General features: G+C 45.3%; 1 protein-coding gene across 1 annotated transcript in view; it reads right to left on the bottom strand.

Annotated features, from left to right (window-relative positions):
* Positions 1-749: 749 nt before the first annotated feature.
* SACK1F (scaffolding CK1 anchoring protein F) overlaps positions 750-26,254 on the bottom strand; it is a 79,833-nt gene continuing 54,328 nt past the window's right edge. Inside the window, exons 4-5 of the mRNA XM_088456883.1 lie at positions 17,312-17,928; positions 750-2,016 (exon numbers count right to left, since the gene is read on the bottom strand). Of these exons, the coding sequence (XP_088313009.1) occupies positions 1,952-2,016; positions 17,312-17,928 (682 nt within the window). The 3' untranslated portion in view covers positions 750-1,951. The remainder of the gene's footprint in view (positions 2,017-17,311; positions 17,929-26,254) is intronic.

The raw sequence follows: 26,254 nt of genomic DNA, 5'->3' as shown, positions 1-26,254 counted from the left end.
CTATTTGGAGGCGGGCACGCCTCCTAATAACGCCATGTAGGGGGCGTGACCTATGGTAATTAGGCCACACCCCCATGTTTGAAGCCGCACACAAAGATAGGGCACAATGGAGAGGGCCAGCACAGGGTGCTCCGACCCCTGGAGCCGGCCCTGGGTGATGCACATAATATTTAAATAAAAAATAATAATCTGGAGGTGGTGTGGCCATGCCTCCCATATTTAGGCATACCCCCAGGGGCCGTGTTATCTCTCAACGGCCCTGCTTGTCTGCTCCGTTTACTTATCAACTTAATTATTCTAGGCTCTAATAAAAAATTATGTTATAGCCTTTTTATGTCAATTAAATAAATCCTAGCTAATAAAGTCACACATCTGCCAAAGTCATAGGAGCCAAATGGCTTAGCTTTCAGCATATAAAGTACAGTAGCATGGAGAGAGATCTCCATGGCATTGACTAGTCAGCAAAGGCTGGCACTGTAGAACACTATACAATACCTTTACCACCTATTTGTGTGCAGAACTGATGCCAGCCATGCCAATTTTAAATAAGTGGTAAAGATTTGGGAGTTTATTTTCACTTAATTATATTTACCTTTCTATTTTAACCCAATAAACAGGAATACTTTACATTAACATTTTGTTTTATAAGACAGTTGCATAGTAACATACAATTCTAGAACATGGCCTAGAAATGTTCACATAAAGATTTGTTAATATTAAAAATCAATTATTATGAACTGTAACTCTGACGTATTCTGAAACACTTACAGGGTTTTCAGCAGCTTTGTCTTTTTTTGTTTTTAAACTTAAAGTGCTTACAACTACAAAGTAGAATTCCCTGATTAGAATAAAGAAGGTTCCCCTACACCAGAAAAAAAATTTCATTCATGGTACGTGCAGTAAACGTGGAATATGCTGCAAATTGTCTTGGTTCTTACTGTAGATCTTTTAAGAAAAATATATTCCATAGTCATAGTCAAGGCTCCTTGACAAAGACCCGTATTGAGGTTGAAACGCGTTGGCAGCAGGTGGAAGCGGTCTTTTTAATAATCAGAAGGAGTGCTTGGTATCTGACCAGGTCAGCGGTTTTGGTCGGCGGTTTATACACACCAGGAGTAACAGGGGACGATAGGAAGGCCAGCGGTTTAGCCATAAGGAGGTCCCAGGAGAACTCCACCTAACTGCTAGTGTGTGATTGCTGCTTCAGCCGTATGAAGGTCCTGGGAAAACATCTACTCACATGCTGGTAGTTTACCGCAAGGAACATCAGGCTTCCTAAAAGGTCCAGTGAGCTCTTGAAGTTATTCTGTCTGACTGATAACCACTGACCAATAGGAAGGATATATGCACTTTTTTGTGAAGTTTTTGTTTTAATGGATTTGCTTTTAATAAATGAATAAGTAATCTCCTTTTAACATACATCTGGCTTTTTGATTTGTTCTTTTTTGAAGTATGCGCTACAGTATTGTATAGAATAGTCGGTTCTGGACACAAACGTTATTGCTTTTGATTGGAATATAGAAGGTTTTTCATACGTTTGTTTTTGCACATTGGACAATTTACATTTCTATATGACGGTTTGCCTTTTGGAGTATGAACCATAACAATAAATAAAATAATCAGTTCTTGATTTAAACCCTACCCTTGGTACTGTACTTGGATAGAGAAAGTTTTTCAGAAATTTTTTTTTTATATCGAATGTGAATGTGAATTTGTTTTTCTCCTCCCTGTTTTCAGATATAGACAATAAAAAAATAACATAGTAACACAGAATTTTTGTGCTACTAGAGCCTGTAAAAAATGGTGTCTACTTGGGTAAATGTTCTGCAAAATGCAGAACCAAGACAATGGATAATCTTTATAGGCATTCTTCAGTTTTACACTATCCCTGACATTTCCAAATTGCAATAATCATTCTGTGTAAAAAGTTTATTGCATCCACGGAAGGTCCTCAGGATATAATACATTTGTCTTGCTTTGTTTTCTCACTCTTAGTAGAGACTGGACTGATGTTACCTGTTGGATGAAATGAAAAAAAAATCGAAATGTTAGAGCTATATAGTGCAGGTCTATCTTTTCTATTACATACTTTTATTTATTGTGCATACACTGGAAACAAGTTGGTGGTATGTTTCATGTTCAAACAGGTTTTTTTTTACAATAATAAAAAACAGGTACGATCTTACAATTCTGCGCTGTGGGTGCTCCCAAAATACTTCAAGTCTCAGATGTTAGTCAAGTTTAGCAGTCCGTACATATAGGAAAAAACATTAAAACAAAAGAGACAGATGTAGTGATACTGTCCAAATTCAATAATTCACGCCCTTGGTGCAGATGAATAATGGAGGGTGCAAGTCAAGTCCAAATCCAAGTAAGTCTTTATAGTATCCAGGTTCCCATGCAAAGGCATCCCAAATGTAAATAGTGCATCAAAGACTGGTGCTTACATGTATGCTTACTGTACTTTGGGTTAGTGTAGTAAATGCATATAGCGGTTTCTTTTTGGTCCAACTTGTCGTTTGTCTGGCTGAAGAATCTCAGACATCGATATATAGACCCCAAGAAATCCAGAAACAAACATAAAATCACAAATGATGGCTGTGACCATCTGTTTAATAGAATAAACAGAGCCTCAACCATCTACCCTGGTTGGATGGCTAACACAGTAAGTGCATACCTTATATCTATTACACTGGGCAGGTAATAAATATCTCTTCTTTTTAGTTATGAAATAAAATACATACAGACCCCAATCCGTTACAACTGGTTCATCTTGAGTGTTTCTTAATTTCTAAATTTATTATACATACGCCCATGAGGGTATGTAGAGATGAGCGTACTAGGGATGGCCATCGACCAATGATGGTTGATAGTTTTGCCATCGAAGGCAGAGGTCCAAAGGTTCTCCTCCAACGATGGCACAGAGCCCCACAATGTTTTTTTTCTTCTCCCTGACACTGGGACACTGAGCATAGCTCCACCCCTGATGTGACTAACAAAGCTCCACCCCCAACTGTGATTGGTCTGCTTCCCGGTGATTAAGATCAGGAACAGAGATGACCATTGTTGGGCAAAACCATTGATGGTTGCCCATCTATGGTTTCATACCATCGAGGTTAACCACCAACGGTACCATCAATGGTTAACCCACCGATGGCCATCCCTAGAGCGTACCCAGAGAGCCATCTGATTTTAGATGGATCTCTTGCACTAGGTTTAGGGCTTGTGTAAATGTGCTCCGATAGTGATGACGCCCAGTTTCTCAAGCAGATGTAGGGAGTGTTATGACTGCATTGATGTAGTAAACTGTGAATACATGCAAAGATCTGCAGTTATTTCCAAGCATGCATTGCGGCCTCATTGAGGGCCAACTAGTGCAAAACTCTGAATCAGGTAAAGCAAATCTATACTATTATTATTATTATTATTATTATTATAGCTAGAACACATTAGAAGTGACCTAAATGCTCAGTATGTCCAGCCCTGTATTTCAATGTAAGTATGCAACCAGTGAGAGAAATCTAACTGCAGTCTCAAATTTCACAGGTCTCTTCTATGAAGCTGGTTCACTACAGTTTAACATCTAGGTTCCTGATGTGAGGTCAGATGTCACTTTTATATACAGCTGGATGTAATGTATTACTTTTAAACTGTGGTATACAGTAGATTATATAATTTTTAATAAGAGTTCAAAACAGGCTGGTGGTATACTGTTATGGCATACCATCACCAATCAGCAGTGGGATTATAATCACAAGTGGACATGTTTCACCTGGTACTATCAGGTCGGAGACCAGGGTTAACATCAAAGTAATTAACAACACTTAGTTTTGGGTTGAGCCAAGATGTCTAATGTTGCGTACAGATGGGACGATCGACAATGATAACGATATCGTTGTTCGATCTCCTGGGTGTGCTGGACGATCGATATGGATCATCCAGCACACCACCAATACACCAATGACTATAACAACCCGCGTTCAACGATCGTGGGTCCCTATAGTAACCTGGTCGATATCGAACAGGTTGGCCTGCATGCACGGGCGATATTGACAATACGTGCCCGCGCATCGCAGGTCGCTGGTGGGCGAAAAATGAACGATATGATCGATATCGTTATCATTCATTTTAATCGAAACGTGTGTACGCACCGGAACAACTCTGATCAGCTAATGAAATACACTGCTAACAATTTCCAGCTGAAAAGTGTTCACTTATGATCACAGTGTTTAGCTCACTTACCCTACATAACAGAGCTTTCACAATGATATTATACCAGTGATTCACAATTACCGTTTGAGCAATTTCTTTTTATTAAGATTGTACTTAAAGTTATGGCCACTAGATGGCAGACAAGATGGTAGTTTTCTTTTACATTGCAAAATTGCTGTGAGATTAACATAAAGAAGAACTCAATTATTCTAACCATTGTTACTGACTGCACTTAATTTCAATGCAGTCCAAAATTGCTACATTTTGTTCCTTAAAAAGTCCTTGGTTTTCACTATTAACCAACAAATTCCTCTAATGCTTTATATAAACTGCAATTCTCGCTATCCTTTTCTATTCTGGGCTAAAATGTCTAAGTTAATATTTACAGGAAATAGTATTTAAGATGCACATAATGATCTGTCCCCAAGTTCACGGAACACACCATGAGCACCTGTAGTACAGTCAGATTTACTGGCAGTGGCAAAAAAAAGTATACGTAATATACAGTTCAAAAACACCAATAACAAAATTGATGTCCTGCTGCAAATATCATATCAATAAGGCAACAAACATACCCTACTCAATCCCCAGGGACACACCTCCTAGAGAAAGCTATTTGGGAACAGTTACACAATAGGCCCTATCTTCCCTGAGCTGCTGTCCGCACTTTGGTATGCTCACTGCTCTGATTTGTGGTTATTTGGATGAACAAATTCCCTCTCTGGCCAGCGTGTGAGTTTGCTGAGCTACATACAGGAAACGCGGTAAGCTACAGGCTGGAATCAGACTCTAAAACTACCCCCCCCCCCTACACACTGGCCGACAAATCGGGCGTTCAATTGAACGGCTGATATATTGTTCGTATGTGGGACAGTGTGTACCAGTGATATGTCTGTGAACTATGTTGTTCACAGACATATCGCGTCAACTGTCTTGCACATCCGATGCCCAATAATATCTTCAGATATATTGGGGCATCGTGCTGTGTGTACGGACTACGGACTGGTGGAGATCATACTTGCCTACCCTCCCGATTTGGCCGGGGGCCTCCCGGCAGCCGCCGACTCGTCCGAAACCCCCGCAGTGTAGGGGGGCCTTAATTTTGGCATTGTGAAGAGAGGGTGGGGCTACAATGATTCAATTGTGCGGTCACGCCCTTGCTCCGCCCCCACTGCCACATCATCTCCCTCGACATCCCCCCTTTATGCCACGCCACGTCCCCCGTCAGGGAAAATATTTTAGGCTAAAAATGTCTGGACTTGTTTCCGAACCCCTTGGACAAATGACTAAATAGGCAATTGGAAGTTCCCTAATTACATGTCATTATTGGGGTGAAAAAAAGGCCTCAAATTACCCCTATCCAGTAAAAAGGGCACTGTCATGCACCCACGAAAAGGGTACCTGGCCACGAGAAAATGGCACGCACTCTTTTCGTCACTCACCGGCGGTGAGTGCTGCACCACAATTCCCCTCCCCCCATGTGAGACACTGCTACCCGCGGGTGAGGACGGCAACCGGCACACCCGGCAGGCTGTTTGAGCAGGGTGCTGGCAGGTAGTGCAGGGCTCTACTAAAACAGCCTAGCGGGGAGACTATGGATTTGGATTTGAATTATGGGCAGTTTACCAAGTTAGTTGCAACTTGTATATTAGCTGGTACCTAACCCTCCGCCCCCGCGGCTGTCCGCGCCCGCCTTACCTTTGTTCAGTATGCCGGGCGTCGGGCTTCTGGGGTAGGTAACATGATAGGCGTCAGGATTTCGACACCTGTCATTAGACCCCTTCCGGGATTAGACAGTCGGGAAGCTGGTGATCGGCATTTCGACCGTGGGCTTCCTGACTGCATCCCAGGGGAACCTACAGCATGGCATCTCCCTGTTATAATGTGACATTGCCTCATCCTGATTAGCAAGGGGCTGAATTTCCTTAGAGATTCAGGCCCACAAAAAATAGCCTTGTGCTGTAAGCCCTTGGGCTCCTTCCAACAGCCATAATCAGTAGTTAGGTAGAATTCAGATTTATTTTTTATGTGGTACTACTGGTTTCAGCAAGCCCTGACAGACACAAAGCAATTGAGTATCCTTTTTCAATCAATCTGTAGAATATTTTCTTTCTCTCTGCTTTGAATCCATTGGAAAGAAAATAAAAAAACAATCAATCAATAAAATTGCATTTGCAATGTAATCTGGGCATGATTTTAGCGCCCATGATCACATTACAGTGCCAGCTGCTGTGACACTGTAACGTAGCATTTCACATGCAGATACAGCTGCAGTTGCACACAGAATATAGACACGCCGCATATCATTTCAATCATCAGAAGCTGCTTGTGCGTCCTTTTTGCATAATTTTGTGAAAAAGACACATTTGAAGGTAAAAAGTCGCATGAAAACATTCATCGCTACAGAGTCACGCCAAGGCATGGCGCAACTAGGAGGGCTGTTTAATGTGCAAGGAAGTAAGATGTATGTGGACACATCTGTATAAATATTTGTTTTTCTATTTTTTTGCAGTCACCTTCTCCAGTATTGCAGGACAGCATGGACTTGGGGAAAATTGTTCCGTGACGAAAAAGGAAATAAATGTACATGGGGGAGGTACTTCAACTTTCTTCCGGATTCGCCTCAAGCTGCAGTTTCTGATATATACAAAATGCAAATTCACATGTGTAGCAGCTGCTAATGGATTCTGTAATCTCTCCTAAATGCAGGAAACTCCAGCACTGGGTTCTTCTGACAAACTGCTTATGCTAGGTACATACTTCCAATATTTTTGATGAGGCCGAAAAAACGGGGCGATTTTCCGGCAAATTCAATAGCCACAATATCTGTGCTACATATTATGCAATTTTTTATATAGAAGTTACCGATTTTTGGCCACACCACACTGATTTTGCATATGTCCGCCAACAAGGAGGATGACTTAGTCATGGGAAAACGTAAGAAAGATAATTGAGAATGCATGGACTTTTTAAAAAAAATTATCGGCGAAACACCAAAACGATAGTTCATACACACTATGCAATAAATCAGGCCGATAACCGGATTTTTGGCAAATCGGCCCAATAATTGTATAGTGTGTACCTAGCTGTAGGCCCTTTCCTAGAATCCATGATCTCCCGATTATCGGCATTTAGGCTGTTGGGTGATATTAAATATTCTGTAGGGGGGCTTTAGGGGTCTATTTACTAAGCAGTGTTAGGAGACAGAGTGAAAAGTGATAAGAAAGTGATAAGGTACCAGCCAATCAGCTCCCAACTGTCATTTTTCAAACACAGCCTGTGAGATGACAGTTAGGAGCTGATTGGCTGGCACCTTATCACTTTCTTATCACTTTTCACTCTGTCTCCTAACACTGCTTAGTAGAGATGAGCAATTCGGATTCTGTGGAATCCGAACCGCTCCGAACATTGGGTATCCGATACAGGTCTATTTACTAAGACTCTGCGTTAATGCCACTCCTGCTTCGCCTGCTACCGCTGCGAAGCAGGAGCTGGCTAACGCAGCAGTTACTAAAAATAGACCAGCCGAGGAGGGGGAACGTTAAGTCACCCCCTCGGTGGTAACAGCTGAGACTCCCTTCCCCTGAAAGCCCTGTGTGCTACTCACCATCTCCAGGCTCCGTCCGGCAGCAGCAGCGACTTTTTTTTTTCAACAAACTTTATTTAAAAACGGTCAACCTGACACAGCTGAAGTCCTGCTTCTCCAGTGAGGAGAAGCAGATCCCAACAGCTACAGGAGGCGATATCAGCGCTGGAGAAGTCAGCAGACGGGAAGTGACATCTCTTAGTAATACCTGGGACACTTAGTGCTGCCATAGGTGTATATGGCAGCGCTAAGTGCTCCAGATGCAGTGTGATAATGTAGCCTGCACTTAGCCCTGGCAGGCTGCAGGCAGAGAAAATCCCTTTAGTACATACTGAGAAGCGGTATGTACAGGGATTTTCTCTGTCTTTAGCGTTTTCCCCCTTTTCTCCCCTTAGTAATTAGACCCCATAGACCTGTATGACTGTTGATTGCCAGGGCAACAGCAAACCGTTAGCCAGGCAGTAAAAATTGTGATCAGCCCCTCTGCAACATTATACACTGATTAATAACCCCAACCACGGTCCCACCCTTCAGAAAAAAAACTTTTACCATCAGTTTAAATTATCAATATATTATTTACGTAGCATAAAACTGTATTGAGATATAACACTATAAGTAGCTAAAGGGCATGGGGATAATATGTTTAAAATATAAAATTCACAATAATACACAAGCTACTCCCTGATATTTTATTGTAGTTTATTGTAGGATACATTTTTACTGACCACTATTACTTGCAGATAAAATATTGATTATTTCATATTATCAATATGTTTACTGACAGTTAGCAACTATGGTCCAAATTTTGATACTGTTATAATCTAACTAACTGAGTTCCAGCCAAGTAACGTGCCAGGTACAAAATATGTATTTTAATTGTGTAGTGAATTACAGTACCACTTAAAATTAAATAAAGACATATCTTTTAATAATATATGTCAGAACATAGAAGAAAACATACAAAAATAATAGGGGGTGCTCTGGTAAATGACAACCCCCATACGCATGAAAAATGACATGCAAAGAAATGGTTAGAGGTGTCATTTGCAGAAATGGTGATGCTCATTGGGATAGGAGGCCTGGTCGCAAGGTATAGAGGGCATGTCCTTGTAATGGAGGGGGCATGATCACACCCCAGGGGCGTGCCCTCAAAGTGGGTTGTCCCGCAGTAAGTTATGCAGATTGCACCCACTGTGCTGGCTCCTATGGGTCATAGCTACAGAGCGTTATATACGCATCTAAACACTAAATGGAAAGCCCTTCAGGACTGGGGTAATCACATTCCTGTATTGTGTTTTTCTTACCATTGTCATGTACAGCAAGCAAAATGCTGTATGTACAACACAGGGATGGATGGGACTGCTGAGCAGCCCTGGCAGTCCCCCCCTGCATGCGCCGTAGGTAAGCAAGAGGGCTGCAAGAGGGGCATGGCCGTACATCAAAAGGGGGCGCCCCCGTCATTCAGTATCCCTGGCCGAGCAGAGCACCGGGAGGCGGAGCTGCTCGGCCAGGGTTTGACATCGGACTGGCCCATCTCGCCATCGGCCATTCTGATATTTGCCAGAAGTGCCAGATGGGCAGTCCAGCCATGATATAACAGAACACGTGTGTTGCCTTGTTCTACAGGTGTACAGTGTCCATTTACAAAATCAACTTCTGTAAATGATCAAATTCCTATTTCAAATTCCTTTTTCTCTTCTGAGAGTAGTTTACAGGTGGTGTGCAGTTACTATATCACCGTTCAGAATGCCGACACTGTAATGTTGACAACTTGAAAATAACGACATTCAGAATGTCACCATATTTGGTCAGAATGTCAATATGTTCAGGATATCAACACGCAACGCCGACATTGACAAAATGATGACATGATTCATGTCTAGATTATAAACATATGAGGGTTAGGCTGCGGTCAGGGTAAAATTGTACTGTCAACATTCTCACTGTGAATGTCGACATGTGAAATGTCATCATTGTGATCATGTCAATATCCTGAATGTCATCATACAGACCATGTCGACATTCTGAACATCATAATGGTATACCACACCAGTTTACAGGCTACTACAAGGACCTTCTTAACACCAAAAAAATCATCTTCCCTGTACAACGTATCTGAATTGTTTTCCCACCATTAATAATAGAACAGATCACTATTCTCATCATTAAAGTTGTCTGTTATATGATTTGTATGAAGGAAAATAAAGTAAAATAGTTTGTACTGGGAGAAAGAACTGTCCATATACCGACTATTGGACAAGTAATTACTCTTCAAGTAAAAATAAAATAAAATATCCAAACAATGATATAGCTAAAGGCTCCCAGGTCCTGGTGCAAAATCTGAGTTGGGCTCTCTGGAACATGCGGAAGGACCTGTGTAGCCTGTTTAGCATATGTTAGTAATGTTCTATTTCTGAATCCTTGGGGCAGTGCTGTCATCGGACACTACTCCTAAAATCAGGCTCCTCTAACTGCTAAACAGGACTGGTTTTTATACGGTCACACAGGCGAAGGAAAAGGGGGGGGGGGCACGTAGCTTATTGAGTCACACTGAACCCCTCGCCACTGGTATGGTTGGTGTCCTGTTGCTATGCTAATGTATCCTCGTATGGCCCGTGAGTAAAAAGATGAGGGCAAAGTCTGCAGTAGGTTAATATATGTGCAGATTCTCAGCATACATTTAAGATGAGCATATTTCAGTGTTCCATATATGTGGCCAAATGTAATAGGGTGACAGTTTAGAAAATGTGAGAGTTTAGCAGTAAAATTCTCACACTATTACGTTGGTCGAGCTGTTTTTCCAAACCCCCAAACATCTGGATGAAAATTTAAATTGTGGCAGTTTTTTGAATTTGAAAAACATGCTTGTTTGCTTGTTCTCAGACTTTATTACATCGGCCGAGTTTAAAAAGTGTGAGAGTTTACTAAACGCTCACCCTGTTACATTTGGCCCATGATGTTGTAGGACTAAGATTGCCTCCACTTGTGAATACAGAAATATAAAAAGTCTGTGCTATTCAATACAATATTGAATAAAGTAAATATAAATCTATCTTTAGTCTAAATGTGTGGGGTTTAGTGACAGTCGCACACAACTTAAAAAATCACCTAAAAAACAAAATAGATAAAATTAAACAATCATATAATATCATATAATATTTTGCTATTTAAAAAATATGAGATATGGTAAGAACTTACCTTTGTTATCTCTATTTCTACGAAGTCCATGGGGTTCTACAGGATACCTTGGGGTATAGGTGATGACGTCAGGCATCGGGCACCATAGAGTTAAGTTTTCAGCCTCCCAAGATGCACTAGTGTCCCCCTCCTATACCCCGCCCCCGAGCCAAGGCATCTCAGTTACGTACCAAGCCACAGGCCGGAGGAAGATAAGGAAGAGAGAGAAAAACAGATCTGGACACACACAAGAATCACATTCTCGCCAGAGGGAGACGGAAAAACCGGTGACCAGATCAAAGCCCAGCAGCACAGGTACGACAGGGCGGGAGTCCTGTGGAACCCTATGGACTTCGTAGAAATAGAGATAACAAAGGTAAGTTCTTACCATATCTCATATTTTCTACATCAGGGTCCAAAGGGTATCCACAGGATACCTTGGGGATGTCCCAAAGCAGTATCCTTTAAGGGTGGGGACGCTCCTGTGCTGAAAGGAGAATCCGCCGCCCAAAGGAAGCATCCTGAGAGGCAAAGGTGTCAAACGCGTAATACCTCACAAAGGTATGGACCGAGGGCCATGTGGCAGCCTTGCAGATCTGGACTGCAGAGGCACCACGTCGAGCAGCCCACGAAGGACCCACAGACCTAGTGGAATGAGCCCTCACAGAGGAAGGAACCGGAAGGCCTTCATGAAGATAAGCTTCTGAAATGGCCATACGAATCCAGCCTGCCAAAGTCTACTTTGAAGCCGGCCAACCCTTTTTACGGAAGCCATAGAGGACAAACAAGGCGTCCGACTTCCTAAACGAAGAAGTGCAGTCAACATAAATCCTTAAGGCCCGCACAACGTCCAAAGTGGCCTCACCCACTGAAAGATCAGGTGAGTTAAAAGCCGGCACAACGATTTCCTCGTTGATGTGAAAACTGGAAACAACTTTAGGAAGGAAATCAGGACGAGTGCGCAGCACCGCCCTGTTCCTATGAAAAATCAGAATAGGGGGTCTACAGGAGAGAGCCCCTAAGTCAGAAACACGTCTGGCCGAAGCAATGGCCAGAAGGAAAATTGTTTTAGCTGTCAGCCATTTGAGGTCCACTGAGCCCAGTGGTTCAAACGGCGGTCCCTGAAGAGCCCTCAGGACCACAGCTAAATCCCAAGGTGCCACCGGTGGAACAAAAGGTGGCTGAATTCTGAGAACACCTTGCATAAAGGTGTGCACATCAGGGATTGTAGCAATCCTACGATGGAACCAGACGGACAGGGCAGATACCTGCACCTTCAGAAACGCAAGGCGAAGCCCATGGTCCAGTCCCGCCTGTAGGAAAGCTAACACTCTAGACAGACGGAACTCCAGAGGAGAATAACCTCTCGGCCGACACCACTGGAAGAACGTATGCCACACACGATGGTATATCCTTGCAGAGGATGGTTTCAGAGCCCTTAGCATTGTTTGCACTACAGAGCTGGGAAACCCCCTGGACCTTAACATGGCCGTCTCAACAGCCACACCGTCAAAGACAGCCGAGTCAGGTCCGGGTGAAGACAAGGACATTGTGACAGGAGGTCCGGTCGTAACGGCAACCGCAGAGGAATGTCCACGGACAGTCCCTGGAGGTCTGAGAACCAGTGCCTCCAGGGCCACGCGGGAGCTATCAACAGGAACGTCCCTCCTTCCTGTTTGAATTTCCAGATTACCCGTGGAAGAAGGGAAAACGGAGGAAATAGATAAGCAAACCGGAACGTCCACTGGACGGACAGAGCATCCACCAGAGACGCCTTTTCGTCTCTTGTGTGAGACCCGTACACCGGCAACTTGTTGTTGTGCCGTGACGCCATGAGGTCGATCTCTGGAAGATCCTACCTGTCCACCAGAAGTTGAAAGACGTCCTGGTGCAGAGACCATTCCCCCGGATGAACGTCCTGACGACTGAGAAAGTCCACCTCCCAGTTTAGGACTCCCGGGATGAATACTGCTGATATGGCCGGGAGATTGCGCTCTGCCCAAACCAGGATTCGGGACACTTCTACGAGAGCCGCCCGACTTCGGGTTCCTCCTTGCCGATTTATGTAGGCAACGGTGGTGGCGTTGTCCGACTGGACCTGCATGGGGTGACCTTGGAGAACCCGATGTGCCTGCTGGAGAGCATTGAAAACCGTGCAGAGCTCCAAGATGTTTATTGGAAGCTCCGCTTCCGCCCGTCCACCTGCCCTGGAACAAGTGTGGACCCGTGACTGCTCCCCAGCCCCGAAGACTGGCGTCCGTTGTCAACAGGACCCAATTCGCCACCCAGAATGGACGACCCTTGTTGAGATGGGTCGTCTGCAACCACCAGGCTAGGGACAGGCGAACCTCCGGAGTGAGCACCATCGTCTGGGATTTTAGACTCTGAGGTAGTCCATTCCATTTGGACAGGATCAATTGCTGCAGAGGTCTGGAGTGAAACTGGGCATATTCCACCATATCGAATACTGACACCATGGAGCCCAGTAACCTCATCGCCGAGTGCAGAGACACACTGCGATTCTGCAGACAACTGCGCACCCTCAACTGCAAGGCAGAGATCTTTTCCCCCGTCACAAAGATCCGTTGCTGTCCAGAGTAGAATAAGGTTCCGAGGTGCAGAATCCTCTGATACGGGATCAGGGTGGACTTCTGCCAGTTTATCAACCAGCCGTGCCGTTGCAGTACCTCAATGGTCAGGTCCAAGTGGCGTAGAAGGAGCTCTGGAGATCCTGCCACCAACAGAAGGTCGTCCAAGTACGGTAACATGTGGACTCCCTGCAGCTGCAAGGAAGCCGCCATGACCGCCATCACCTTGGTGAATACACGTGGTGCTGTCACCAGCCCAAAAGGTAACGCCCGGAACTGGAAGTGATCGTTGCAGATTGCAAACCTGAGGAACTGTTGATGGCGTAAAAGAACAGGGACATGCAGGTAAGCGTCCTGGAGCATAGTGTGCAAAACCTTCCGCAGTTCCATGGCTTTGTTCCGGTCTGATGGAAGACCCTTGGTGAAGAATCGGGATGGGGGCCTGTGCCGAAAGGAGAGGGCGTACCCGTGAGAAACCACCTCGTGAACCCAAGTGTCTGTCGTAGTAACCGACCAACACTGGGCGAACTGCAGCAGGCGGCCTCCCACTTTGGGATCCCCCAAAGGGAGGCCCGGACCGTCAGGCCGCAGGCTTGTCATCTGCCTTAGGGGCCAGACGTCTGGTACTCCAGGCCTGTTTCCGGGGCTTGGCCGATTTTTTGGGGGCCAGCCTGTCTGGGAAAAGACTGTGTCTTAGGCCTACCCTGGGCCCTGTAAGGCCGAAAGGACGACGTACCTGAACTGGAAGGAACCACAGCAGACGGAAGACATGCCGATTTGGCTGCCGCCAGCGTGGCTACGATTTTGTTCAGATCCGGACCAAATAGGACTTCTCCATTAAAAGGCAAAGCTTCCAAGCCCTTCTTGGAATCAGCGTCTGCCTTCCAAGATCGCAACCATAAGGTGCGACGAGCAGCTACAGCTGTCGAAGAAATCCGAGACGCCAGGGTACTGATATCCAAGGCCGCTTCATTGATATAAGTGGCCGAATCCCGGAGATTGCCTATCAACTCGGTCTGTTCAGCCGAACAGTCGGAATCGAAAGACGCCTCCAAACTATCAGCCCAGCGCTCCATAGCTCTGGCTACCCAACAAATGGCCATAGCTGGTCTAGCTGCCCCCCCCCCGCAAGGGAATAAACGGACTTTAGGCAGATCTCCACCTTACGGTCCATAGCATCCTTCAAGGAAGACATGGAGGGCATGGGCAATGTGGCACTTCAGACTAGGCGTGTCACATGAGAATCCACCTGTGGAGAGGTTTCCCGCTTAGAAAAATAATTATCCGCAAAAGGATAAGCCACCGCCAAGCGTCTCTGAGGCTGATACCGTTTGCCAGGATGTTTCCACGCCTCCTCTAAATGGTCCACTAACTGACCCGAAAGAGGAAACACTGTGGCGTCACCCTTAATATCCTTAAAAAAGGCATATTTAGATTTGGACACCGGAGGATCTTCATCCTCAATCACTAAAGCTGTGCGGACTGCCCGAATAAGTCCAGGAATATAAACCTTGGACCTAGCGTCCGACTCTTTAGTACGGAGAGGTTCCTGTTTAGAAAGATCCAGAATCTCCCCATCATCAGACGTCACGTTGTCATCCTCATAAGGAGCGGACAGAGACGCCACCGGCCTCTTATGTGGCCTCAACACAGACTCCCCTTGTAACACGTCCGATAAGTGCTGTACAGAACTTGTCAGTGAATTAACCCACGCAGGCTCCTGAGAGACCTGAGAAGGGGAAATAGGGAGACTGTGGGCTCCCATCAATTGTCTCGGGAAACCCTGATGGGTGACGACACCACTGACTGCTGGGACAATCCCATCTGTGGGAACGCAGGCTGCGGAGCTAACTGGCCCACTAGGGTTGTAAGCGCTTTGGCGAAACAAGCCCAGGGCGGCTCCTGTACCGGAGCTGTAACAGTAATTGGCCGCGCCAATAAATAACACTGCCGACATAGCCCCTCTGCGCTACCCTCCCCCTCCGCTATAGGTACCTTGCACGTAGTACACATAAGCTGGAGAGGAAAGTCACTCTCAGACATGATGGTAAGTATGTGACCCCTCTCACTGATACTTGTTAGTATAGTGTGAGACCACCCTGCAATCACCGCATCGCAAGGGCTTTAGCAGAAAAAGATCAGGCACAGTGAAATGGCTGACAGTAGAAAGTGAAAGTACAGGCAGCAGACGCTAGCAGAAGTCACATACAATGCAAAGAAATCAATTCCTGCACTATCAGCGCTGATTCTCAACTACGTAGACACAGAGCCTGGTAGGAAACAGCGCTGCATACACAGACCTGAACCAACGGAGGAGAGGTAAACCGGGGGACCCAGACCGCGATGCCACCAATCTTCAGCGTCAAGCAGCGCTCACCATGCTTCCAGCAAAAGATGGCCACCGAGGAGCAGAGAGGAGGCCGGCCTGGGGAAGGAGCGCTGCCACAGGACCAGTCAGCTAGAGCAGAGGGGGCTGTGTGCAGCAAGGGAGGCGCCGGCTGTGTTACAGTGAAGGCGCGCTCCCCTGGCATGCAATTAACCCCCGGGATTCCGCAGCGCTACCGCTCAGCCGCGGTCCGCTGTCCCTGGGGGGTAGTGGAAGCGCAAGGTTAGTTACCTGGCTCCACGCTGCAGCCAGTCCCCAGGGAGCCCCCTGCCTGGGGACTCTGGACCATATTTCAGCAGGGTCCCACCGCGGGGCCCCACTGCTTACCTGCTGCCCCCTTGAATCCGGCCATGGCCCCAAACATCTGGGGTCACCGCTAGCTGTGACCCCAGATGCTCACCAGCATCCCCGGATCAGTACCGGCATTCTGGTACCGGCGGGGGTGTAGGGAAGACAGCATGGACGTCAGCACTGACTGTCCATGCTGTACTTCCAGATGTGCAGCCACAGGTGCTTTGAAGAAAACTTCAGGGGCTATCCTTAGCCCCCCTCTAAACAGGTGCATCCGACTCCGGCTGGGCACAAAACGAAACTGAGATGCCTTGGCTCGGGGGCGGGGTATAGGAGGGGGACCCTAGTGCATCCTGGGAGGCTGAAAACTTAACTGTATGGTGCCCGATGCCTGACGTCATCACCTATACCCCAAGGTATCCTGTGGATACCCCATGGACCCTGATGTAGAAAATAAAACAAAAAGGATAAATGAAACATAATTTAATGTACGTGTACTGTACATTAAGTCAAACGCTTATAGGGCCTGATCCAGGTCAAGACACTAATGTGGGGCCTTACACAGTTTTACTGATTATCAGAAAACTGCACATGTGCAGAACGGGTCCTGAGATCTCGCTCTCTGATCCCCCAATGATGATTGACATGCTGGGGCCTTTGGGTGGCAGAGCGAGGGCATGCCTGGCCAGCATTCCTGGAAACAGGGGGGTGTCTCCCCCGTTGTCCGGGTGTTCAGAGGCCAGGGTCTGCGTGGACACAAATTTCCTGGCCCCGCAGGCTGCCAGTCTGAGTAAGATAAAGTGTACTCATACTGGCTGGTGCAGCTGCCATGATCCTAGGCGGCGTTTAAGGATGCTGAACTCGGATCGCTATATTGCTGTCAGGAGGCGTCTGCTTCCTATAGATGCCTTATGCAAGATTTTAATTTATACTGGAAGTATTGCGGCTGAGAAATATCGTCCAGACCTGAATCAGGCCCATAGTACTATATTAGTGAATATTTGACTAAAAGAACCATTTCCAACAATAGTACATAATTGTTCCTATATGAATGTAAATATGCAGTCTTACCTGAAGCTGCCAGATCTTGCTGACTCCTGAAGCTGTTGCATATAGTCAAGGTAGGTTTTGGTTTATTTACTTTTACAAATCCCCCCTCTACCACCTTGTCGTGAGAGGGAGATTGTGGTTTCTTAAACAATTTAAAGCTCATTTTTTTGGAGGCTTTATTTGTCCCACTCTCTTCTCTGACTTTCCCAGTCTCTTTATTATTGGGAACAGCAGTTTTAGGAAGATTGTCCAAATCCACAGTTTCTGGTTCTTCCTGCTCCACAGTAATCAGATCTTCCAGGAATTTAGCCATTCTTTTCTCCCCTTCATTTTCCCCATCATCTCCTTCAGCTGGTGGATTGGGAGACCCAAATCTTAGCATCTCACCAGGAGCCGGACTTCTCCCCACTACCAATGAGTATTTGGGGTTAATGAGCTTGCGAGCAACAGTGGAGGAACGTGGTCTTGCGCTGATCATGGGGCTAGGCCTAATATCTGGTAAGCTCAGTTCTTTGAAAAGATTTATTTCCTCTGATATTGCATAAAGTTCACGGAATTCAATATCAAAAGGCTCAGTGTATTGCCCAGACAGGAGTGTCATAATACTACGATCCACTCTCAAAGACGACCAGGTAAACCTAGAAAGCATAACATATACACTGAATATATGGTTATGTAGTAATGCTAAAAAAAACACAGATTAATAAAAGATTTTCTCTGATGGGCAGATTCAATTGGCAATCTGGGGGTGCGAGCAGAAACATACATTAATGGCTGCCTCTGAGCTGCTCGCGGGTTGATCGCCGATGTATAATTGAATAGCTCTGGGCACTTTAGAAGAGACCACACAACACAACCCGCAGATGATTGAATCTGCCCATAATCTTCTATTTTGCACTAAAGGAGTGATTCCCAAACTTTCTTGAATCACGGCGCACTAGAGCATCAGCATATTTTTCACGGTACCACTAGGCCAAAAGTGTCTTATTGAGAAATTCAGAAAAACAATATTAAGTTAAGCAAATTGTGCTCACCTGTCATCCTTAGGGTCAGCTATGTAGTGGTGGACAGGGTTGTGCTTCTGCTTGTCACTAATTTTATGCTTGGAAGCCACCAGCAATGATTTTGCCTATCTCATGGACCATAAATAATTGAATTTGGTCCTGGACCTGCACCCCGTGGCACCGCTGCAAGTAACATGCGGCACCAAGTTTGGGAACCACTGCACTAAATTAATGTCATCATGTGAGAAGCACATAAACCCTTTTGGTTTGCATATGGTTTAAAGCTTACACATGATACAAAGTACTGTGTTATGTATCAGTTTATAAAAAACAACCAGTGCCTCTAGCAATAAAATCCCAATAATGAAGTCCAAAACTATCACATTGTACTCGAATGCCCACTTGGTGCAGCGTCACAAAACTCACACCACAGAGGTAATTTACAATGTGCTGTGCACCTTGATTTGCTAATTATTTGTCTTACACCATGTCATGACTGCAGCAGACACTCTTAGGTACAGGTATTAATTAATCTGTGGGTATTTAGAACATATGTAACCATTGATTTTTATTTTGTATAAATCATACAGCGTTTCTGAAAGTATATATATATATATATATATATATATATATATATATATACACACACACATACTGTATATTCCCAGTACTGCATCGTGATTTTTAATTTCTGTTTTCTTATGACTAGACCTTTGCAACTGGAAAACACACCCCATGAGATGTTCTACTACGTATGTTCAGGGATGTCACATGTCTGCACTTTACTCACTGGTATGCAGAACATTGGGAACACCCCAAAATGACTCCATCTAGAATACTAGATAACAAGGGATTCGGCCTCTAAATACCAACTGAACATCATTAACATTTTACATCCTAACTCAGTACTGACCAAGTGGAACTGTTTGTGGCCACAGTCTACCCATCTTCTGAGGACAATTTCAGGCTTGCCTACCCTCCCGATTTGGCTGGGAGCCTCCCGAATATCGGGTGCCACTCCCGGCCCCCCGGAAAGGCAGACAAGCCTCCCGGCGGCCACCCCCCCGGAAGGAGGGAGCTGAATGTCGGCAAGTATGGACAATTTTGGGCAAGATAATGTGGCATGTCACAAAGCACAATTTATGTTATATTACTCAGAGGCGTCACACAGTGCGAGCTCTGACTGTCCCAGTGTCTTTGCACGCCAAAGGCGTGTCCGCGCCTAAAACAGGGGAGTGGGCTAAAGTAAAGGGGCATGGTCTTGCAAGGATCCCGATGACGTCACTCCAGGGGCAAACCATCATAGCCGGAGAACATCCTAACATTAAGCTAGCGTAGAATTCATAACAATGTATCCCTCAGATCTATCTAACATCCTAATAGCCATTTACTAATACACCTTAAACACAAAATAATGCATCCTAGCACTAAACACATTTTGTAGATATAACCTAAAAATGAATAGGCTACCTAACAATTTATAATCCTTCACTATGTAACATCTACTCTCTAACACTGAAAACACCCTAAATACTATCTTGCTAAAAAAAAGTAGTAACAATCCATCAGAGATGTCTGTAACACATTAGGGTCCGTATTCAGCAGCATACTCAATAGCAATTACGTATGCAGTTGAGCGATTGTCTGCCATTGTGCTTGCAATCGCATTAAGTGAGTGTCAGGCTGTCAGCGTTTGGGGGTGGTGACGGGTGAGAGGTCAGAAAAACGCAGGCGTGCCTGTCCGTTTGAACGCCGCTTCATGGGCGTGCATAAATTAGCCACTGAGATTGCATACGCAGTTTGAGAGCCCTCTGCACACGACGTGTCTTGCAGTTTCTGCGGAAGGTCAGACTTGCTGTAAATGCTGTGTGAGAGGTCCAAGTGCATCGATGGTACTGATGTTTATGCTGAAGAGCGACAGTGGACTGATGTGAGAAAGCAGTATTGGGCGTCTTTATACCGGCTGAGCTTTGACAAGCATTAGCGTATTTAGCAGCTGCGTTCCATGTGAATTCGCAGTTGCGATTGCAATTATGATCCGTACTGAATGAGGCCCTCTATGGGTGTAGGTAGACGAATGCCTTACACACTGAAGGACTGGTGCAGATTTTGGATCTTGTGTTTTTTAGCACAGCGCACGCTCTGTAGGTGGGACTGCGCATATATGGATGATTCAGAGTCTTTCACATCTCCACTTACGGCTCAATTGGCGTGACTGGATGCAGAGGCGGATTAAGACCTTATGTGGCCCTAGGCAAGCTAATGGTCTTGGCCCCCCAGCTGGTCATGCTTCTAACCGGCAATATGCAGCAGCGGGGGGCTCTGTGACTGTCCAGTAAGGGAGGGACCTGTTTGCAAATGAAGGCCTGGGGCTGAAGTCCCATGAGCACCACTGTCAGCTAGGTGTCAGAGGAGTATGTGCTGAGCTCTTCCAATCAGACCTCAGCACTAGCTTCTCTTACCCCTATACTGAATCAGAGTGTCTGGGACTAACCCCCCTTCCCTATTCATGGCTGGACCCCACCCAGGGCCAGATTAAAACTTTGGCAGATCCGAGTCACTTAAAATGGGGGGGGGGATTAGGTTTAAATGAAAAGCATAGTGTTATAATCAGGTAAGAGCATTACAATCTGGAGGTACATTTCAAAGAGAGAGTCCATTTTTCACAGTCTGCAGTGCTACACACAGTCTACTTTTTCTACCACAAGGACATAAACACAAGGTCAATTTAGTCATATGCCAGGAAACCTACCTTGAAATATTGATGGGTGCCCAACTTCCCCACCTCATATTCTGCAATGTGTATGTCCACCTTCTCCACCCATATGTTATAATAATATGTATACCCACCTACCCCCACCCCATATTCTACAGTATATTCCCACCATATTCTACAGTATATTCCCACCTTCCCCCCATATTCTACAGTGTATGCCCACCTTCCCCCATATTCTATAAAGGTTATATGTATATCCATGTTCTCCCACCCTATATTCTACAATGTGTATGTCCACCTTCTACCTCCATATATTATAACATGTATACCCACGTTCTCCTACCCCATATTCTACAATGTGTATGTCCACCTTCTCCCTCCATATATTATAACATGTATACCCACGTTCTCCCACCCCATATTCTACAATGTGTATGTCCACCTTCTCCCTCCATATATTATAACATGTACAGTATACCCACGTTCTCCCACCCCATATTCTACAATGTGTATGTCCACCTTCTCCCTCCATATATTATAACATGTACAGTATACCCACGTTCTCCCACCCATATTCTACTGTGTATGTTCACCTTACCCCCATATTCTACAGTGTAAGCCCACCTTCCCCCATATTTTATAGTGTATGACCACCTTCCCCCATATTATACGATGTATGCCCACCTTCCCCCCATATTCTATACTGTGTATACCCACCTTTTCCCCCCAAAGTTATAATATGTATACCAATGTTTTTTCACCCCGTATTCTACAGTGTGCAGACCCTCCAACATTAAGGCCCCCATACATCAGCAATTGATTGTGTATAAAAATCTTTCCCTTTTTCAATCGACTGCAGATTGCAGAATTGCCACAATCGATTGAAAAAGGGAATTTTTTTTATACACAATCGATTGCAAATTGCACGATTGCCGCAATCAATTGCTGATGTATAGGGACCTTTACCCCTACCACCAGGTACACAATACTCTGCTCCTGGACTTCCCACTTAATTTATGATTGCAGTCACCTGTGTTGAACTGACTAAATTAAGAGAAAAGTTTTTAACAGGTGGCTGCAATCATAAATTATGTAGGAAGTCCAGGAGCAGACAACTTTGTACCTGGTGGAAGGGGCCATGTTGGAGGGTCTGCAGTGTGTATGCCCACCTTACCCCCATATTATACAGTGTGTATGCTCACCTTGCCCCCATATTCTACAGTGCCCACCTTCCCCCCATATTCTACAGTGTATGCATTTCAGTTGTATGGTATTGCACAGCTGCTTCCCTGCGCTGTGCAATACCCTACAACCAGGGACGGACTGGGGCTTCTGATCAGCAAAAGGGGTGTAGCCTAACCACAAGAGGGGCGTGGTTATGCCTCACAGGGGCATGCCGCGAGTCACAGGGGCCTGGCCTTGCCGCACGCCCCCGTCTTTCAGTATCCCGGCCGAGCAGAGCGCCAGGAGGCGGAGCTGCTCATCCAGGGTTTAACACCGGACTGGCCCATCTGGCCATTGGCCCTTCTGGCATTTGCCAGAAGTTCCAGATGGGCAGTCCAGTCCTGCCTACAACACTGAAGCAGGCCCATAGTTCTGTGCATTCTATGTGAGTGTAATTGCAGCTGAATTGCGAGCAGCACTGAATCAGCCCTAACACTTTTTAAAAAATTGCTATAATTTATAGTGCTGAAATCCCTCCATTGTGCATACTGGAGTGAATGGTGGACACACTACCCTTGTTACACAGAAGCAATGAACTGTGGGCCTGATTAACTACAGATCGTAACTGCGATTACACATGCAATCGGCTGATTGATGCGTTCTGTGCATACATCTCAGTGTGCGACTGTAAACGAGGTGACTACGCAGACCCATCACAGAGTGATTCACAGGGTGTGTCATTTGTGGGTGGTGACGGGGGGGGGTTTCGTCAAACGCAGGGGCGTGCATAAATTATCCACTGCGATGCCAGATTGCGATGAGGTTAGCAATTTCTGAGTAAGGTCAGTGTGCGTGAGGCTCCGATTGTACTCTATGTTGCCGATAGTTTTGCAGTTAGCTAAACATTACGGATGTGTGTAAGGTAAAGTGGGCATCACTATGTACTGCTGCGAAGGCATAGCGATCACAGTGAATCAGGCCTCCTGTTAAAAATGACTATCTGACACTAGGGAGATTTAGGGCAAAATAAACAATTTAGTTTAGGGTTTTTTTAATTTTATTTTATTATTTTCTTAAAAGCAATGACACTGTAGCCAGGACCTTTCCTCATGGGCATAATGGCTCTGAGAGCAGGAAGCGAGGGCTAGCTACAGAACCTTTATATAACTTTTTAGCATTATCATTGGGATAGGCTTTCCCAGTGGTCACATGGCCAGGAACCATACGGACTGGTTCCAGGCTAATGCTGTGTAATCACAGCTTCCTAGTCACACTGGAAATAGCTGATGACCTTTTTACAGCAGATTAGAGATAGGAGAACTCTGACCTGCAGTCCTGTGACAGGTAACATATAACTTGTAGGAATACACACCTACAAAACAGCTGGGTATGTCTTTGTTTTATGAAGTAAGAAAACCGCATATCATGTGGATGTTGTATAAAAATATAACATGAAACCTAAAACACATATGATCCAGTATTTACATAAAGATATCTTGCTACATTCACCAGTTTGTAAGGGTTTCCATACCAAAGTGTTTCTGACACTGGAGGAGATGTATCAAACCTTTGAGAGGTGTAGAAACTGCCCAAAGCAACCAATCAGCTTCTAACTGTGTTTTCAAAGACTGTGCTAGAAAAATGAGATTAATTAGAAGCTAAGATGGAGACTTTCTATTTATTAAGAATTTCAAAATGTATTGCTATTTTTGGGGACAGGAACAAATTATTTCCTCTCATTTGAAGCTAATTTGACAAGAGATAAAATGAGGTTTTGGTTTTGTCTTCAGCTTGATCAACACAACTAGATTATGAAAGTTGTAATATGATGTACAGTAGTTGTCTCCTTTTTCAACCTTAGTAACTAATACGGGGAGATTTGTCAAACCTTCTAAAGAGGACACATTGAGCTGTTGCCAGGGGCGTATCTATAATGGGTGCAGGGTGTGCGGGAAACACGGGCCCCTGGGTCCACGGGGGCACCACACCGCACACCCTGCACCCATAATATTACTATTAATATTACGTCGGCGCGGGGGTCCGGCGCTGTAAAACGACTGGAAAATGGCCGCGGCAGGCAATTTCCCGTTGTTTGCACATGCGCAGTACAGGGAAAATGGCCGCTGCAGCCATTTTCCTGGTGCCCTGTGCATACACTATAAACTCTGGGCACACTCTAGTGCCCAGTCTATAACTCCGGCGCTGGACGCGCACAGCTCAGTGCGCTGCTGGCCACCAGGCGGAGAGGAGGGGGCCCGTGTTGGAGACTGCACACGGGACCCATCCTCTCTAGAAATGCCCCTGGATGTTGCCCATAGCAACCAGATTCTAGCAATTGTTTTATAGAATATTCTAGATAAATGATGCTTAGAATCTGATTGGTTGCTATGGGCAGAACCTCTAATTGTCCTCTTTAGAAGGTTTGATAAACCTCCCATTCAATTAGCGAAAATGAAAAAAATTTTCGCCATTGGTGAAAACGCCAGTTTTCGCCCCCAAAAAAAAACAGCAAAATTTTTGGGAAAAAAAATCAGACGAAAAAAAAAACTGGAGAAAAGTTTTCTCCATCCCAGAACAGACGAAAAAAAATGTGAAATCCCTATTTTTGGCAAAAAATTTGGGGATTTATTTCAGAACCCTTTGAACACCCCCTAATGATAAATTACTGGAGAAAAAAATTGTAAGTTGCTTACTTTGGCAAAAACCGACCACGCCAATTTTGGGCGAAAAAAAACATTGAAAAAAGATAGAAAGCTATTTTTTTTCCAGGAAATTACTGTTCCACGTAAATTGGGGTTACGTTAAAATGGGTGCAAGTATATTTTTGTGTCGTAAAAACACAATTTTAAAAACAGTTAAAAAACTGCCTGCTGCGACTGCGTGTGATGTTTAAAACACTTGACGCATCCATCCGGCTGATCGAAAAATCATACACAATACATTTAAACCATTTTCAACTAATTTTTTTTTTTTTCGCCCCAAATTTTCGCAGTCGTTTTTTGCCAAAGTACGCAACTTACAAAAAAAAATGCCAGTAATTTATCATTAGGGGGTGTTCAAAGGGTTCTGAAGAAAATCCCCACATTTTTAGCCAAAAATAGGGATTTTGCATTTTTTTTTCGCCTGGTCTGGGATGGAGAAAACTTCTCTCCAGTTTTTTATCGCCTATTGCCGTTTTCGCCTGTTTTTGTGAAAATTCCACTGTTTTTTTTCTGAAAACGGACGTTTTTGCTAATGGCGTTTTCGCTTCTAATTGAATAGGCCCCTAGTGTGTACCAATGTGTAGCATTTGTGTGGTCAGAAAATAGTACAGTAGCTAAATAATGATTTATCCTAATCAGGGGTGTATTTACCCATTGGCCAGGATGGCACTCGCCAGGGGCGCCGGCCGAGGGGGGGCGTCGTCCGGCGTTGCCACCCATGGCCAAGGGGTAGAATCAGACCAGGACTGCCAGGACTGGAGTACCGGCTCCTGGGTACGCCCCTGGCTCCTACCCAGCGTCAGCAGCAGCATCTCCGTCCTCACAGCCGCTACCGCGGAGAGATACTGCCCGGACTCACACAAAGCCCGGCGCCCTGCTACTCACTGTAGGACAGACCCTCCCACCCATGACACTGCCGAGTATGGCGTGTGGCGGCTGCTGCCCGAGGATTTATAGCGTGTGCGGGCCCTCAGATGGGAGTCTCTCTCTCTCTTGCTGTATGTGGCCACAGTGTGAGGAGGACACGGAGGGGAGGGGGGAGTGCAATGATCATACTGTATATATCCACAGAGACAGGAAATATTTCCCAGGGACTGTGACATTTATGCAGGCATTGGCTGAATACAGGGCCTGAGCATCCATGTAATATGTATAGAAGATGTTACCTCATCCCTGCTGCTGCTGCATACATCCTCAATAACACTTCTTATTCTGGGCCTGATTCAGAGCCGGACGCTCTGACCAGAGCGCTCGCTCTGAATCAGGGCCCTCCTACCTAATATTGGAGCGGCCCCCTGGCCGCTCGCATAGCTGTGGGTGTCCACCCACAGCTTATGCGAGCGGCCAAAAAGATGGTCGCGATGGTCAAGACCATCGG

Source organism: Taudactylus pleione, unplaced genomic scaffold, assembly GCF_031769625.1.
Source record: "Taudactylus pleione unplaced genomic scaffold, aTauple2 ptg000726l, whole genome shotgun sequence".
Classification (NCBI taxonomy): domain Eukaryota; kingdom Metazoa; phylum Chordata; class Amphibia; order Anura; family Myobatrachidae; genus Taudactylus; species Taudactylus pleione.
Note: the sequence above shows the minus strand (reverse complement) of the source record. Positions and strands in the feature narration are given on the sequence as shown.